A 16,501-nucleotide genomic window follows, 5' to 3' on the forward strand; every position below is an offset into this window, starting at 1 on the left:
CTGCCTTTATTTCATTTAATTAAGTTATTTATTTTGCAAGTGCCTTCAGATTTGTTCCATTGAACATTAGGTTGTATGCAAGGTCAATTTTGAATGGTAAACCATTTGAGATGAGAATAACAAGGAGCCATCTCAAAGCTAAGTTTTAGCTATAGTTGCAGATGTTGTCAGGGACTCCAAGTTGTAAAAGCAAACATACATATGGAATACATAAAGACATTTTTAATGATGTCACAGGCTCATCTTTAACTCAACCCAGATTTTTTTCATAAAGGTTATTATATTCTAACTTTAATGAAATCTGATTGGAGCAAAAGTTTGCCCACCATCATCCAGAAGAACCTGGTCTAGTACAGAGTCTATATTGGGTCATATACAAAACTATGTACTATTTCATAAGATGGGAAACTCAAAGCATATTTCTCTTCTGATTTTTTTACATCATCTTCCATCCTTCTATAAAACATACACACAGACATACCAAATTCTTTCTCAAGCAGAAATTACTGGCAATTTTCATGAGGATGGTGTTGTTGGAGAGGGAGCTTTTGGGAGATTGATATGTCTTACATGAGGGTCTGACCTGGAAAATTGTTTACTTTAATACCACCCCTTTGGCTCTACTCAGGGGCTGTGCAGGCCACCTGTCTATCCATGAAAGTGATTTCTCCCTCTATAGAAGAAGGCTATTAAGGCAACAAACAAAATGCATAATGTGCAGTGTAGATTCAAGACAAAGTGATGGTTTCTCTAATATTGGGCATGAATGAGAACTTGAAAAGGAGGGAAAGGTGAAAATTCTAGAACAGGTTGCACATAGCTGGCTACTGAGACTTTATCTTCCAGAAATGTGAAGTCCAGGCCTTTATATTAACTGAAATTCTGGTTCTTTTGAACTACCAGTCCTTGGGACAGTTTACACACTGGGTTTATTGAAGATAAATTGTTGTTTGACCTATTCAGTGACTACTTTAAACAGCAGTATCTCCACCATTCTCCATGTATCCAAAGTTACTCAACATGGAGTACATAAAAGAGCTAGTTCTCAACTTCCAATGCACAGGTTCTATCCTTATTCATGGGTGCAATACTTTGCAGCAACAAAGTTCAATTGCCCCTATATTTTATGTCTCCTTGATCAAGAACAGAAATGACCCAAAGTGACAGATCTCAGGACCCATTACCACCTCTGTAGATCCTCTTTGCCTCCCAGAACTTGTCTTGTTGATAAAGCCTCCTGGTTTCTGGAAATTTAAGTGTCACTCATGGCACCACTCAACAGCTTCCTGTCTCCTGATGAGGACCACCTGTACTTTCTGGTGACAGCTTCTGTGTTGTCAAATAACCTGATATACTCCACCAAACAATCATTTATCTTACGTTAATATTTACTAAAGAGATAGCATGTAATCTCTTTTCCTAAGTGAAACAATACTCATTTATTTACTCATTCAACATATAAATATTGAGTGCATAAAAATGCCCAATTTTCATTGAAGAACATTAAAATAATATCCCTGACCTTAAGGATTGTTTAACTTCATTGTCTACCATGGAAGATTAACTACTGGAGGAAGGGGATTTTAGGCTTACACTAAAGCAATGTTCGTGTAGAACCTGGTAGTCAGCTTTCTGTGAAAAGTCAGTCAGGTGCCATCTTGGGATTTTGATCACAGGGAGTTGAAGATAGCCTTCTGGAAGAGGAATTGTAGTATCAAGGGCATTGAATTCATTGTAACTTTTGGGTGGTGTCCCAGAAGAGCTACAGGAGGTGGTAGAGTTATCTATGTGGTACTTTATGGTTCCCAGAACCCTGAATGATAGATGGTCATGTCATACTACCCATGGTGAAGAGTCTGTAGGTAGAAAGCAACTGTCCCAGCATGAGACAGTTGTTAACAGTCTTTCCTAGGAAAAATATTACAAGCCAATTCGTCATTGTCTTATTATATCCTCAGGTATTAAAACCCACACTTGTTCAGGTTAAATCTCACTGGAATCACCTGAAGACCTTTGAAAAATAACATTGCCTGAATCCCACTCTAGACAAAAATCTCATTTAAATCATTCTGAGTTATGATTTGGACATTAGAATTGTTAAAATGTCTTCAGATAATTTTGATACACAAGTTACTCATTCTATAACTTAGGGAGAATACTAATGCCTGTGCCTCAAACCAGAAAAAATTGATTCAGAATCTCTGATGTTGGGACCAGGAATTTAGTATTTTATATACTCTGCTTTGACAATTCAAATGTGCAGCCGGGCTAAGAAACAAGGAGCCTCAGAGAAAAGGGTTCTAAACTTGATTAAAGATTATGGATGCAAAATTCTTATGCACTGCTTATATTTGTTACTTCTTTGTTCTGAAGAGAGAGTCAGCACTTTCTGAAGAATGGTGTTGGTAATCTGTGAATCCCTACAGAGAGGAGAAGGAAAATGGCCCCAGGTCTCCATGCTAGAGCAGTCTCATACTTCTTTGGGAATGTGATTCAGTCTCATACTTCTTTGGGAATGTGATTCATGTTGGCAAGATGCTCCTTGAGCCTTGCACTTTCTCATATATGGCCATTAAAATATATATATATATATATATATATATATATATATATATATGCATTAAAATTTTAATATATTGGCCATATATGAGAATAATACATATGTATGTATGTATTATTGATTTCAGAGAGGAAGAGAGAAGTACAGAGATAGAAACATCAATGGTGAAAGAGAATCATTGATAGGCTGCCTCCTGCACTCGCCAGACTAGGGATTGAGCCTGCAACCTGGGCATGTGCCCTGACCAAGAATCGAACTGTGACCACCTGGTTCCTAGGTTGACACAACCACAGAGCCACACCAGCCAAGCTCAAATATGGCCACTTTTAAAAGCAAAAGAAATGACCAGAATCTTGTTTCCCCAAGATAAAAATTTCCATCCAAAAGTCCGGAACAAGACTCAAAATAACTTTTAGCAACTTTTCATCTGTTATTACTATCTGCACAAAGAGAAATAACATAGCTGTGTTCCAAATTACTGTGTCCATTTGCTAAAAGGACATTTCTGATATTTGTGTGTTGTTAACCGAGATATAATACAGACTGAGAAACATACCACTTTTCGTTATGTATTAGGATTGGAACCATTTTTCAGGGTCTCAGCAGACCTGTGTTCAGTGAACCTTAGAGGGATGACAGAACTAACAAAGTAAGCTTAGCAATTACTGTGAGGAGGATTGTGTATAGATAGAATTTTGGATACTAGTGGGCGTATAGAGTGAGAAAGGATTCTCAGGTTTGTGGCAGAAGGTGAACGTTTCATGAAATGGAAGCACCAGGAAAGAGAATGTAGTGGGTGTGGGTCAGGATACTACATTGTTTTGCCTGGATGAGTTTGGGGTGTGCTTTAAGGGCCCAGGAGGAGATGCTGGGGGAGCAAAGGGATGTGCACAAATGCAGAAGAGAGGATGGACATCTGGGAGCTGGAGACATAGCGATGTAACTGCAGCTTTGAGAGTGATTTCATGGAAACCTGAGGGATTCTGTCTAAATGTTGGAGGAAGAGAAGGATGAGAAATGAAAGAGATACAGCAGTGAGGCTGATGGAGGGATGGCATGGGCCACACATCTTTGGAGAAAAGAGAAACAGTCATGGCAGAGAAAGCTGGATGCTGTCATCCCTGCCTCCTCCTGCTCCTCAATGAACCGCTTTCCCTCCACCCAGCACTCATCAGTGGGTGGGCCAGTCCTCAAACCAGTCTCATTTGTGTCACTTCAGATGGTCACAAGAAGGTAGGAATTTCTCCAATAGACCATGGAGTACACAGGATGTTTCTATCTGTGATGGAATAATCACCAAGTTATTTTCAAACTGTCTGGATTCTCTCAGAAGGCAGAACCAGGAAAGCAACCAGGAGCAAACATAGTTACTGATTCATATGTAAATGGTGCTTTTTATTTTTAAAAAGAGGGAAAAAAAGTTGTTTTCTGTTTTAATCACATCCTCTTCACCCCATTAATGAGGGATGCATATCCACCCGACAGTTTGGGGGATGGCAAATAACAGCATCTGTTACCTGACAGAGGAATTGACAGGTGTTTATTAGTCACATATACTCCCAGACTGAGAAAGGAGGACAGGGCCAGCCAGGCAGGCCTCAGAGGGAGCAACCAGGGGCTGTGGAGGGTGAGGTGTGCCCTGGTTTCCCTGGAAGGTTGTGGCTGGCTTGTCTGATGGGTGGCAGGGACACTGAAACCTGTTATTCCAGGATGAGCAGGGTTATACAACAAGCTTCCCTGGAAAGGTCTGACAGCTAAATAATGCTCCTTGCCAGGGGACCGTGGGTAACCCTGCCCATCCTGGAATATCAGGTTTCACTGCCCTGTCAGCCAAAGAAGCTCTGGTTTTGTAGGAAAACCTTTTCTGGTCACAAAGGTCACTCCTCCTGAACTTCACCACAGACCAAGAATTCTTTTTCTGAAACCTCCACACCATGCAGTTGGTTCACAGCTCAGGGAGAAGCACATAACTGTCCATGCAGGTTTCCACAAAAGCAATGAGTTCCAGATTCCCACAGCGCTGGTCTTCAGGGTCTCACTGGGAATACAGACATTGTTTTACCTTCTAGCTGGAAAACGCAGACAAATGCAAGATCTGTGGGGATGAAGGAATGCTCTTCAACTGCAGCTCGTGTTTCAGCTTCTTTCATGGGGACTGTCACATCCCACCTATGGAACCTGAGAGGTTTGTGAGATGTAGCCCCTTCTCCTACAAGGACCTTCCTCCTGCCATGCATGTACACTCCCAATACAGTTTCTCCTTGTGTTCTGATGGGGAAAGAGCAGGGTCAGGGGTAAAGGGTCCAGCGGTATGATGCGGGGAGCTGTTTAAAAATGGGATCAGTAGTAAGTTACTGTTCTCTTCTCACCTCTAGGAGGCTGAAGTCTGTAGCTGGGTGCTTCGCCTACATATCACTACTGTCCTTTCCAGAACTATCCACCACAGACTCCTGTTCACAGGAGTGCAAATGCCAGTTGTTTGTGTTCTGTGCTTATTCAGAAAAGACAGTAAATAAAGACAGTTTCCCTTATTTTGCCATGTTCTCAACAGGTTAATGGAGGCACAAGGCCTTCAGGGGTTAAGGCCCACTCTCTGACATTCAGGCATGAAGGCAGGGCTCTTTGTGCTCCCAGCAGCTCAAACCGGGAAAGGGGAGCCCAGCACTCACCTGGACACCATCTTCCAACCAATAAACCCCTGCTGCTACTCTAGGGACCAGAGTTACCACATGAGAGTCCTGGAGAATCTGGGAGGTGTCCCCTCGTTCCCTGGCTGTGCCCATCAGCCATTCCTGAAAGAAGAATATTGGCAGCTGTGGGAATGGAGGTGTTTCTAGGCTTGCCTTGCTCACTTATATCTAACATCTCAGGAAACCTTGGAAATGTACCTTCTGCACAATAAGAGTGTCTTCACGAAGTCAGCAGTGTTACAGTGAATCTGAGGTCCTAGCGAGACAGATGGAGTCTGACGAGAAGTTGGTGAGTTGTATTTGACCCAAGACATCTCCCTGCTGCTCACATGAGAAGTCAAATAGTCACGGGTGAGGGGAAGGGTGTCAAAGGGTACCTACTCTTCTGACCATGCCTCAACCACACTGAAAACTCACCAGAACCTGCTTACAGAAAACAAAACAAAACAAAAAAACAACTCAGCTATTACATGTTAGTGTCCAAGAACAATCGCTGTTTGGGGAAACTTCCAGAAGACTACTGTGTTCATGCATCTGCCTAGACATGCATATGGGCTCACTCTTGCCAAGCTGCTTTTCATTCACAGTCTTCTTCTTTTGCAGAAATGTGGATTCCTACTCCTAAAGGCCTATTGCCATTTCGAGACCAACGTTTTTCCAAATATTCCACATCAAAATTATGTGAGTAACAACAAACCATGTATAGGCCCCATAATGTTACCCAACCTTGACACAGATACTGTGGGATCTGTGATTTAAGGCCCATGGGAGGGAGAGCTTGAGCTACCTTTACCTTTACCTTGTATTTCCTCTATATTTTATGAAAATCCATAGAATGTAGACATGGAACTTTGTCAGTAATGCTCCTATTGGTATATTTTTCACCAGTTTCAAGAGGCTTCTCAATGCCTAGAGACACTTAGAACATTGGATGAAATCAAGAATAATCTAAAGAAAATATGTTATTCCCAAGTGGAGGGGTTTGTGCTTGACATGAACAACATCTTTCAGGATCCTAAGGTAAGTGGCTCTCCCTGCTTCCATTTCATTTTCTACTCATTGAGTCACTCTGCCTGCATTTCCTGGTACTGGGAGATTTTAGAGTTTCCCTCATCCTATGACAAGCCTATACAAGCAAGGATTCAAGAAGTGGCTGGGTTTTTTCTTTGAGGATTTAAGCTCACCAGAGAGAGCAACAATGAATAAGGAGTTGTCCCTGCAACCAGACTCCAGGCCCCTGAGAGTTCATTCCTCTCCTCAAAGGTGACAGGTGCCCATTGAGAACAGTGGTGTCCTCCCTGTTCTGAACCTAAGGAGAAAATTGCTTCCTAAAGTCATATTATCCTTCTTATCTCTCCCCCAGATATACTCAATCAGACCTCTCAGAGGCCCCAAACTACAGATTTCTTTGCATGTAAATCAGTGGTTCTCAACCTTCCTAATGCCGCAACCCTTTAAAACAGTTCCTCATGTTGTGGTGACCCCCAACCATAAAATTATTTTCGTTGCTACTTCATAACTGTAATTTTGCTACTGTTATGAATCGTAATGTAAATATCTGATATGCAGGATGTCTTAGGCGACCCCTGTGAAAGGGTCTTTCAACCCTCAAAGGGATCGCGACCCACAGGTTGAGAACCGCTGTAACTGAACCGATGTAAATGAACCTTATAACATATCACCAGAGGGGAATAGAATTGACAATGTAAAAGGAAATCATTGATTGTACATCTGTAATATTTGATTATCACCAAGGCCTTAGATTACTTTTCTAACTTTTACTAAAAGAAACAAACCAAAGCCAATGACTAAGAATCATCCGTGTAGTAATGATTTCCCATTTCTGTCTAGACAACAAGGCTTAATCATGCTCTTAGGAAACAAAAGATACTCTAAGATGCTTGAGTTTCTAAACTTAACCTGGTTAATGTAACTTATGTGGTTAAGACAACAGGCCTGATCATTTTCGATTGTAACTTGTCTAATGACATGATATTGAGCATCATTATGTTTGTCTGTGTTTGTTTTTTTTCCAGCACAATGACTCAGACCTAATAAAGGAGGAATTTAAGAAGAATTTCAAAGAAGTCTTTGCTATTCAGAAAACAAATCAGAACAGTTCACTGGTGTAGTAGATGCTGTTGATACCCTGGAATATCCCACTTTCAGGCAGATTTCTCATCCTCCCGCTGTTATGAATGTTGGCTGCTGATGCCACCACTTCCCAATGTATTGCTTTGGGCCAAATGGAGCCAGAGTCACTTGAAGGTTACATCTCTTTGTGTTGGGGGTTCGTTCTCAGCACCAAGTCTGAACTAACCATGTGAAGTGATTCATGTTCCTGTGCTCCCCAGCTATGACCACATCCTTGCTTAGCATTTCCCTCCATGGTATCCTGCTTCCCTTATCCCTCCTCCTCATGAGAGAATTCTCACAATAAATCACTTAATGAAGAGACTTTATCTCAGGCTTTGCTTTTATGGAACCCAGCTTCACATAATCATCTTAGCAAGCTATCCCTAAGCATGGAGTTCTGAGTTGGATCACTGTCTAGCCATATGGTAACAAGTAGAATATTGATAGGTCCTGGGGTACTAAAATAGTGCAGTTGCATAAACATTCACCTGTAGTGGAAGAGGTACTGATGCAATTGTCTAGCATTTAAAAAGAAAGAAATAGTAACTATAAGAACTGTATGGTTAGATGGCTATTGCTTTTTTAAAAACTATTTTAAATTTGCTTTTATTGATTTCAGAGAGAGGAGGGGAGAGGGAAAGAGACATAGAAAAATCAATGATAATAAGGAATAATTGATCTTCTGCCTTCTGCACACCCTCTATTGGGGATCAAGCGCTCAACCTTGGCGTGTGCTGTGACCAGGAATCAAACCCTGACCTTCTGGTTCATGGGTTGATGCTCAATGAGGAATGACACCGGCCTGGCTAGGTGGCTATTTCTAAGCTCCATTAAAGTATTTTTAAAAGTGCATGACAGGCTTACATATATTAATTACCACCTGCAACTGTAAGGTAAACAGTGGAAGGCCTGGTGCAGGCACTAATTTTAAGAATGACACAACTTCTGCCCAGCCAGAATGTCTCAGCTGGTTAAACATTGTCCTGTGGAGAGAAAGTTTTGCCAGTTCCATTCCCTGTCAGGGCACATACCTGGGTTATGGGTTCGATCCCAGATCAGGATGTATATGGGAGGAAACTGATCAATGTCTCTATCTCTATCTCTATCTATATCTCTATCTTTATCTCTTTCTCTGTCTAAGCATGTGCTCAGGTGAGGATTATATTTTTTAAAAGTGATAGAAATTCAGAGAAGACTGAATTCTAAGCTCATGGTGGCCTCTTGTGCCAAAGTCAAATCCCTGATAAAGAATGCATGAAAACCTGAAACTCAGAGTGGGGCTTTCTAAGTAGATGCACCTAAGAACTCTGAACTCTAGATCCTTCTGAACCCACTGTCCTGCAAAAGAGACCCCTGTCCCTGTTTGTAGACAAACCTTTGCTCTACCCACCATCTTGTCTGAATGAAGATTATGCAGAGTTCTCTCAGCAAGACCAAACTAGGAATATTCTAGATGAGCCTGCTAGCTGAAGAGTTGGTTTACTCCAACAGAGCTGCAGGTGTGGCCAACATGTACTAAGAGGTGCCAGGAGATTGTGTGTGGGAGTGGATCCTGGAAAAACAATGTTAGAATGTGAAACAGTGATGGGGGGATGCTGATATAGGCACACTCTCCTGGGCCTCAGAGTTTAATTAGCCTGGCAAGGTCCAAGGGCAATGATTCTAATATGCTCCTGGGTGGCTCTTAGAGGCTTGTTATAACACAGTACACACTAGATGAAGTAGAATAAGAAATATCAGACTTGCCCTAGCCGGTTTTGCTCAGTGGGTAGAGCGTTGGCCTACGGACTTGAAGGGTGCCTGTTTCAGTTTTGGCCAAGGGCACATGCCCGGGTTGTGGGTTCCATCCCCAGTAGGGGGCATGTAGGAGGTAGCCGATCAATGATGCTCTCTCATCATTGATGTTTCTATCTCTCTATTATTCTCTCTTCCTGTCTGAAATCAATAAAAATATATTTTTTTAAAAAGGAAGTCTGCCAGGCCAACAATTATAAAAGAGATCCAAAAAACTTAGAAAGATGTCATGGCTTCACTCTGTACAACTGGAAATTCCATCCATGGGGTTACTGTGTCCTCTGATGCCTCAGAGACACCATCTTAACAAGGCAATAAAGGATGTACTGTTGAGATGGCAGCTGCATCCTTGAAATGCTCAGTCCAGACTGTCCTAAGTAGGTTGGAGTAATGCAGGAATGATTTACAGAGCTGGATTCCCTAACATATGAAACGATAGGACTCCAGAATAACTGAAGTTAAGAGGCAACATTAACTGTCACAGCAAGATGAGTAATTTGTGTAATGGACAACAAGCTTAGAATCACAACCAGGGACCCTGGCCCATAAATGTCTAAGAAATTAGCTACTAGAAGATACTGTTCTTACAGGCAAGACACATGAGTAGTTTATTTATATATGTCATCAAAAGAGATTATAAATAGATGATCAGATGGTTGAAATGTTACTTCAATGAAGAGTCAACATTCCTTGCACACGTTCCAGACCTTAGCCAATTCTTAACTCAGAAGCTGTTGATGGCAGTTCTTATAAGAAAGGACTATGCAAATGTATACCATAGTAATTCCCTGAATTTTTCACCACAGGCACATATGGCCATTAATTCAAGTAATATATATGCAAAACAAAGAAAACTCACAGAAATTTTAAGGGTTATTGATACAGTGTATGAGTTGATACCTTGGGGACCCAAGACACCATAATGGCCCCTGTTGGAGTGTATGGAGGTAAGGTAATGTCTATCTAATGGTGAATCCACTCAATATACAAATTTCCCAAGCTCCTAAATATATAATCAAGACACACAAACAGTTTTTTTTTAACCATTCATTCCTTAACCTATGAAATTACAATGACTCTCCTGGGAGAAACCAAATGGAAAGCTCTAAAACAGAACTTTTCCATGGTGAACACAGTAGGTTAAAAGCAGTATTATATTTCTGAGGAAGCAGGGAATGACAGAGGTTGGTGCCACCTGCAAAGGTTGAAGGATGAAAGGGTTATAATCCCCTTTATATCTCCATATGATTCACCAGTCTGGCTTAGGAAAAATCTAGATGATTTCTGGCTACTAGATAACTACTAGAAACTTACGCACAGGTGGGGTTTATAGACCTGTAAAGTCTGGAAGAAGATATTGCTGACTTATATGCACTCATACCAACACAAGGAATCAAGGATCATGAAGAGTCAGGTGAACAGTACACTAAAAAAAGCAAAAATGACTGTACTCTAATAACTTAACCCCTAAAGAAATGTGGATATATAAATTATCTGAAAAACACTTCAGAATAATCCTCTGAAAGAAGTTCAGTGAACTACAAGACACTATAGACAGAAAAATCAATAAAATTGGGGGAGGGGGGGAGGAAAAATAAGAAGTTCACCAAAAAGACAAAGAAACTATAAAAGTGTGCTCGAGCTAAAGAATACAATAACTGAACTGAAGAATTTAATAGAGAGCTTTAACAGCAGATCCAGTCAAATAGAAGGAAAAAAAATCAGTGAACTAGAAGATAGGTTATTTAAAAGTATTTATTCAGAGAAGGAAAGAAGAGTGAAGAATGTCTACAGGATTTATGAGACATTATTAAGAAAATCATATACTCATGGGAATTTCAAAGGACAAAAGTTAAGAAATGGACAGAAAGTCTATTTAAAACAATGTGAGTGGATAGGCTTCTATGAGTGGAGAAATCGTGTGGGTAGGAAAATGCCCCAACCCCTCTACCCGCTGTGATGACACAGCTTGGTTTCCTGCTGGAGAAAGGGTCAGAGGGGTTGATATGCTAATGAGGACCACTGCTTATACAGCTTACCCTTGCTGTGTTAATCATTTTTCTCCTACCTAATCATTTCCCCATTTTCTTGTTGTTTGTACATTTAATTTCTGTTTCTGTGGTTTAAATTTTTAATAAAATCTAAATACTTTAAAATAAATAAATAAATAAATAAATAAATAAATAAATAAATAAATAAATAATAAAAACTTCCCATGTTTGTGGAGCAAAATGGGCTTTCAGCTTCATGAAGCCCAATGGGCCCAATGGGTAGAATGTGAAAAGGACTACACAGACACACTTTATAATTAAAGTGCCAAAAGTCAAAGCCAAAGAGAGAATTTTAAAAGCAGCAAGAAAAAAGTGACTCATCACATGCAAGAAAGTCCCCATAAGACTGTCAGTGACATCTGAATGGAAGCTGCTCCTGCTGAGGCTTCTGAAACCCCTTTCTTTGCTATGCCCTTTGTTCTGTGTCCCTCCTCTGTCACTGCCTCTCCAGAATTCCAGGGTTCCAGGCCCTATAGCTCCAGCTACTACCCTGTTTTTGGTGTCTATATACAAACAAGTGGATTCCTGTGGGTGGCCCTGTTCCTCCCCAGGGGTCCTCTTTCCTTGGCCTCCAGGTCCTGACTGTTTTTGCCCTCCATTCCTGCTGCCACATGTCATGATGGCTGAGAATCACTGTGGGGCTGAAATGAAAGATACAGCAGTGAGGATGATGGAGGGATGGCATGGGCCATACATCTTTGGAGAAAAGAGAAACAGTCATAGCAGAAAAAGCTGGATGCTGTCATCCCTGCCTCCTCCTGCTCCTCAATGGACCACTTTCCCTCCACCCAGCACTCATCAGTGGGTGGGCCAGTCCTCAAACTAGTCTCATTTGTGTCACTTTGGATGGTCACAAGAAGGTAGGAATTTCTCCAATAGACCATGGAGTAGACAGGATGGTGTCAGAATGAGGGGGTAGTTCTATGTAGAATAGAACTACCCTCAGGATGTTTTCAAGATGTCTGGAGTCTCTCAGAAGGCAGAAAAGAAACCATGGTCAAATATAGTTTATTTTTTTTAACTTTTATTTTAGTTTTTTCAAGTAATTTCTGATACTTCCTGATTCATATGTGTTTTTCCAGGTTCACAAAAGGTTGAGCATTCTAGATTCTCATAGTGGTGGCCTTCTGAGGTCTCACTGGGAATACATTGTTTTGCCTTCAAGCTGAGAAGTTCAGACATATATAAGGTCTGCTGCCATGAAGGAAATCTCTTCTGCTGTATTACTTGTTTGAGCTTCTTTCATGGGGACTGCCACCTCCCACCTGTGGAAACTGAGAGGTTTGTGAGATGTAGTCCTGGCTCCCTTTAGGGACTTTTCCTCCTGTCATGCACACTCCCCCTGCAGAGTTCCTTCTTGTGTCCAGATGAGGAAGAAGCAGGGTTGAAGGTGTGGGGTCCAATGGTATGATCCTGGGATCTGTTTAAAGACCTGTGAGCTGGAGGGTAATGTTTTCCTCTTTCCTCTGGAAGGCTGAGGCCGGTAGCTGGGTCTTTGCCTACATACCACTACTGTCCTTTCCAAAACTTTCTCAGCACAGATTCCTGTTCACAGGAATGGAAATGACAGTGGTTTATGTTCTGTACTTATTCAGTAATGGCAGGAAACATGGACTTTTTGCCATGTTCTCAACTGGTTTACTGAAGCCCAGGAGCCCAAGGGTTAAGGCCCAGTCTCTGGCACTCAGGCCTGGTGGGCAAGGCTCCTTGTGCTCCCAGCAGCTCAGACAGGGAAAGGAGAGCCCACCACTCACTCTGACACCAACCTCTATGCCCTCAACTCCTGCTGCTACCCTTGATGGGAGGAGGGTCATTGGCTCAGACCCCACATGTAGGTCTTGGGGAATCTGGGGAGTATCCCCTTCATTCTCAGGTTGTGCCCATTGGCCAATCCTGAAAGGAAAACAGTGGCAGCCATAGGGACAGTGACTGTTTCTGGGGATTTGCCTTGCTCACCTATGCCGAATCTCTCAGGAGCCCGTGGAGTTGCACCTTGTGCAGGGTGAAGGAGTCTTCAGGAAATCAGCAATCTGCCAGGGAATCTGAGGTCCTGGCGAGGCAGATGGGGCCTGAGGAGCAGCTGGTGAGTCAAATTCAAACCCCAAGATCACTCCTTTCTGCTTGCATGTGAGAAGTCAACAGTCATAGGGTGGGAGGAGGGCACCAAAGGGAGTCTGCTCTTCTGACCATATCTCAACATGCTGAACACTCACCAGAACCTGTTTGCAGAAAAGAAAAAAAGTCAGCCATTACATGTCTATTTCCTAGAGCTATACCTGTTGAGGAAACTTCTGGAAAACTAGTCTGGCCGTGCCTCTGCTGTGAATGCATATGGGCTCATGCTCTCTAAGCTGCTTTTCATTCAAATCCTTCTTCTTTTCTAGAAATGTGAGTTCCTCCTCTTGATGCTTGATTGCCATTCAGAGAGCAATGTTTTTCAGAATAGTCAACATGATAACTATGTGAGTAACAACAACAAAACATTATTTCAGGCTTCCATAATGTTATCTGAGCTTGACACGGGTTCTTGTGGGATTGGTGATCTGAAAGCCATGGGAGTGAGAACACGAGATGCTGTTTTTCTTACTATGTATTTCAACTGGATTTTATAGGAATCCACAGAAGGCAAACATTGTACTGTACCAGAAATTCTCTCAATGATATTATTTTTTTTTTCATCAGAGAATAGAGAATTTTCAAAGCATGGCAGATTATTTGATGCTGAATGAAATCTAAGTGAGCGAGGTTACCTCAGCATGATGGGGTTTATGCAGGACGTGTGCCGCATCTTTCGGGAACACAGAGCATCTAAAAAGGTAAGTGGCTTTCCCTGTTTCTATTTCATTTTCTTTCCATTGAGTCGCTTTGCCCTCACTTTTTAGAGTAGGGAAATTTTATAGTTTATCTCATCCTATCATAAACCCATACAAGCAAGGGATCCAAAAGTGAGTGACTTTTACAATTCAAGATAGAGCATCACAGGCCCCTGAGAGCTCATTCCTCTCCTCAAAGGCAAGAGGTGCCCATTGAGAACACTGTGTCCTCCCTGCTTCAAACAAACCGATAAGAGAATTGCATCCTAAAGTTATATTGTGCTTCTTATCTCTCTCCAAACATTCTCAATCAAACTTCTCAGAAATTTCAAACTCCAGGTTCCTTTGCATGTAAATGAATATATAGTTAATAGACAGGAATAGAAGTGACAATGTGAAAGGAAGATAACTGATTATACTTAGACATCTGTAATATTTGATAGTTACACAGACCTTAGATTACTTTCTCAATTATCACTAAAGTAAACAACCCAAACCAAATGAGTAAGAGTCCCCAAGTATGGTAATGATTTTTCATTTTTGCCTAGATAATCCAATATAATGAAAAGGTAATATGCAAATTGACCATCACTCCAACACACAAGATGGCAGCCCCCACGTGGTCAAAGATGGCTGCCCCCATGTGGACACAAGATTGCCAGTAGGGGAGGGCAGTTGTGGGCGATCAGGCCAGCAGTGGAGGGCAGTTGGGGGGGACCAGGCCTGCAGCGGATGGCAGTGGGGTGGGGGACCAGGCCTGCAGGGTAGGGCAGTTGGGGGTAACCAGGCCATCAGGGGAGAGCAGTTTGGGGTGACCAGCCTGGCAGAGGAGGGCAGTTAGGGGTGACCAGGCTGGCAGGGAAAGTCACTTAGGGGCAACCGGGCCTGCAGAGGAGGGCAGTTGGGAGTGACCAGGCCTGCAGGGGAGGCAGTTGTGGGGGATCAGTCCAGCAGGGGAGGGCAGTTGTGGGCAACCAGGCCATCAGGGGAGAGCAGTTAGGGGCGACCAGGCTGGCAGGGAAGGGCAGTTAGAGGCAACCAGGCCTGCAGGGGATGGCAGTTGGGAGCGACCAGGCCTGCAGGGGAGGCAGTTGGGGGGAACCAGGCCTGCAGGGGAGGGCAGTTAGAGGTGGCCAGGCATGCAGGGGAGGGCAGTTGGGGGGACCAGGCCTGCAGGGGAGGGCAGTTAGGTGCGACCAGGCTGGCAAGGTAGGGCAGTTAGGGGTGACCGGGCCAGCATGGTAGGGAGTTGGGGGTGATCAGGCCTGTGGGGGAGGGCAGTTAAGGGCAATCAGGCAGTCAGGGGAGCAGTTAGGCATTGATCAGGCTGGCAGGGGAGTGGTTAGGAGGTGGTCAGGCTGGCAGGAAGAAGCGGTTAGGGGCAATCAGGCAGGCAAGCAGGCAAGCAGTTGGGAGCCAGCAGTCCTGGATTGTGAGAGGGATCTCAGATTGGAGAGGGTGCAGGCTGGGCTGAGGGACACACAAACACCACCTTCCTGTGCACGAATTTCATGCACCAGACTTCTAGTAGTAAATAATCCTGCACTTAGGAGAAAGAAATTACTCTTAGCTACATGAGTTTTTAATCTTAACCTGGTTAATGTAATTTAGGGTTTTAGGCAAGAGTTCTGATCCTACTCAAATTGCAAGGTATCTAATGACACTAATAATAAATGTCATTATTTTTGTCTTTTTTTTTTTTTCAGGGCAATAACTTTTGCTGGGGAATGAGACTGGAGGAGCAATTTGAGCTGAATTTCAAGCAAGTGTTTGCTGTTCAGGAAACAGAACAAGGACATACAACAAAATTAAATTAGAAAACAAAATTAGAAGTTCAACAAAGAAGAAGAAACTATGTCACATACAACGGAGCCCCCACAAGACTATCAGAAAATTACTCAACAGACATTTTGCAGATCAAGAGAGAGTGGATGATATATTGAAAATATTGAAAGAAAATAATTGTTAAGGAAGATTAGTACTCAGCAAAGCTGTCCTATAGAATTAAAGGAGAAATAGAACCATCAAAGGGAACTTGAGAAAGTTCAAGACCACTAGAACTGTTTTATAAGAAGTGCTAAAGGATGTTTTTCAAGCTAAAATAAAAGGAAAGTAATTAACATTGTAAAAACATGACCTGAACTCTCAACTATGCACAGTTGGGTGCCCTTTCTTCCTTTGTTACAGGCACTGGGAATTTAGAGCAGGTAGGAGGCAGAAGGAAGGCTGTGGCCCAAATCCCTTGGGAAGAGATGGCTGCCTAAACATGTCTTGAAACAAAATACCAGATTCAAAAACCATAACTCAACCTCCTTCTTTAACAAAGAAAAATATACTCTTAAGCTTTTTGGCTACAAGTTTTATGTCTCATATGTATAAATGGTTTTTAAGTATTAACTCCAACTGAAATTCTAGAATAAACCATGTCTTTTCTAGGCATATTACTTGTTCTGTTAT

At 42.3% G+C, this 16,501-nt stretch overlaps 1 protein-coding gene and 1 long non-coding RNA gene across 5 annotated transcripts in view; both read left to right on the plus strand.

Annotated features, from left to right (window-relative positions):
* Window positions 1–7,712, plus strand: part of LOC308248036 (nuclear body protein SP140-like protein) — a 36,580-nt gene extending 28,868 nt beyond the window's left edge. For 3 of the 4 annotated variants that reach the window (XM_080667964.1, XM_080667966.1, XM_080667967.1), the window contains 5 exons: window positions 4,630–4,745; window positions 5,431–5,539; window positions 5,854–5,931; window positions 6,139–6,270; window positions 7,287–7,711. In XM_080667964.1, the coding sequence (XP_080524090.1) occupies window positions 4,630–4,745; window positions 5,431–5,539; window positions 5,854–5,931; window positions 6,139–6,270; window positions 7,287–7,382 (531 nt within the window). In that variant the 3' untranslated portion in view covers window positions 7,383–7,711. Of the gene's footprint in view, window positions 1–4,629; window positions 4,746–5,430; window positions 5,540–5,853; window positions 5,932–6,138; window positions 6,271–7,286 lie in introns of all 4 variants that reach the window. The other variant, XM_080667965.1, reaches the window with a different exon arrangement.
* A 4,884-nt stretch (window positions 7,713–12,596) lies between these two features.
* Window positions 12,597–16,482, plus strand: LOC308248040. The gene is made up of 4 exons (XR_013960594.1): window positions 12,597–13,314; window positions 13,616–13,693; window positions 13,914–14,047; window positions 15,751–16,482. It is a non-coding gene; the product is annotated as an uncharacterized lncRNA (long non-coding RNA).
* Window positions 16,483–16,501: the final 19 nt, after the last annotated feature.

The sequence above is a fragment of the Plecotus auritus genome (assembly GCF_963455305.1).
Source record: "Plecotus auritus genome assembly, chromosome: 5".
In the NCBI taxonomy this organism is placed as follows: Eukaryota; Metazoa; Chordata; class Mammalia; order Chiroptera; family Vespertilionidae; genus Plecotus; species Plecotus auritus.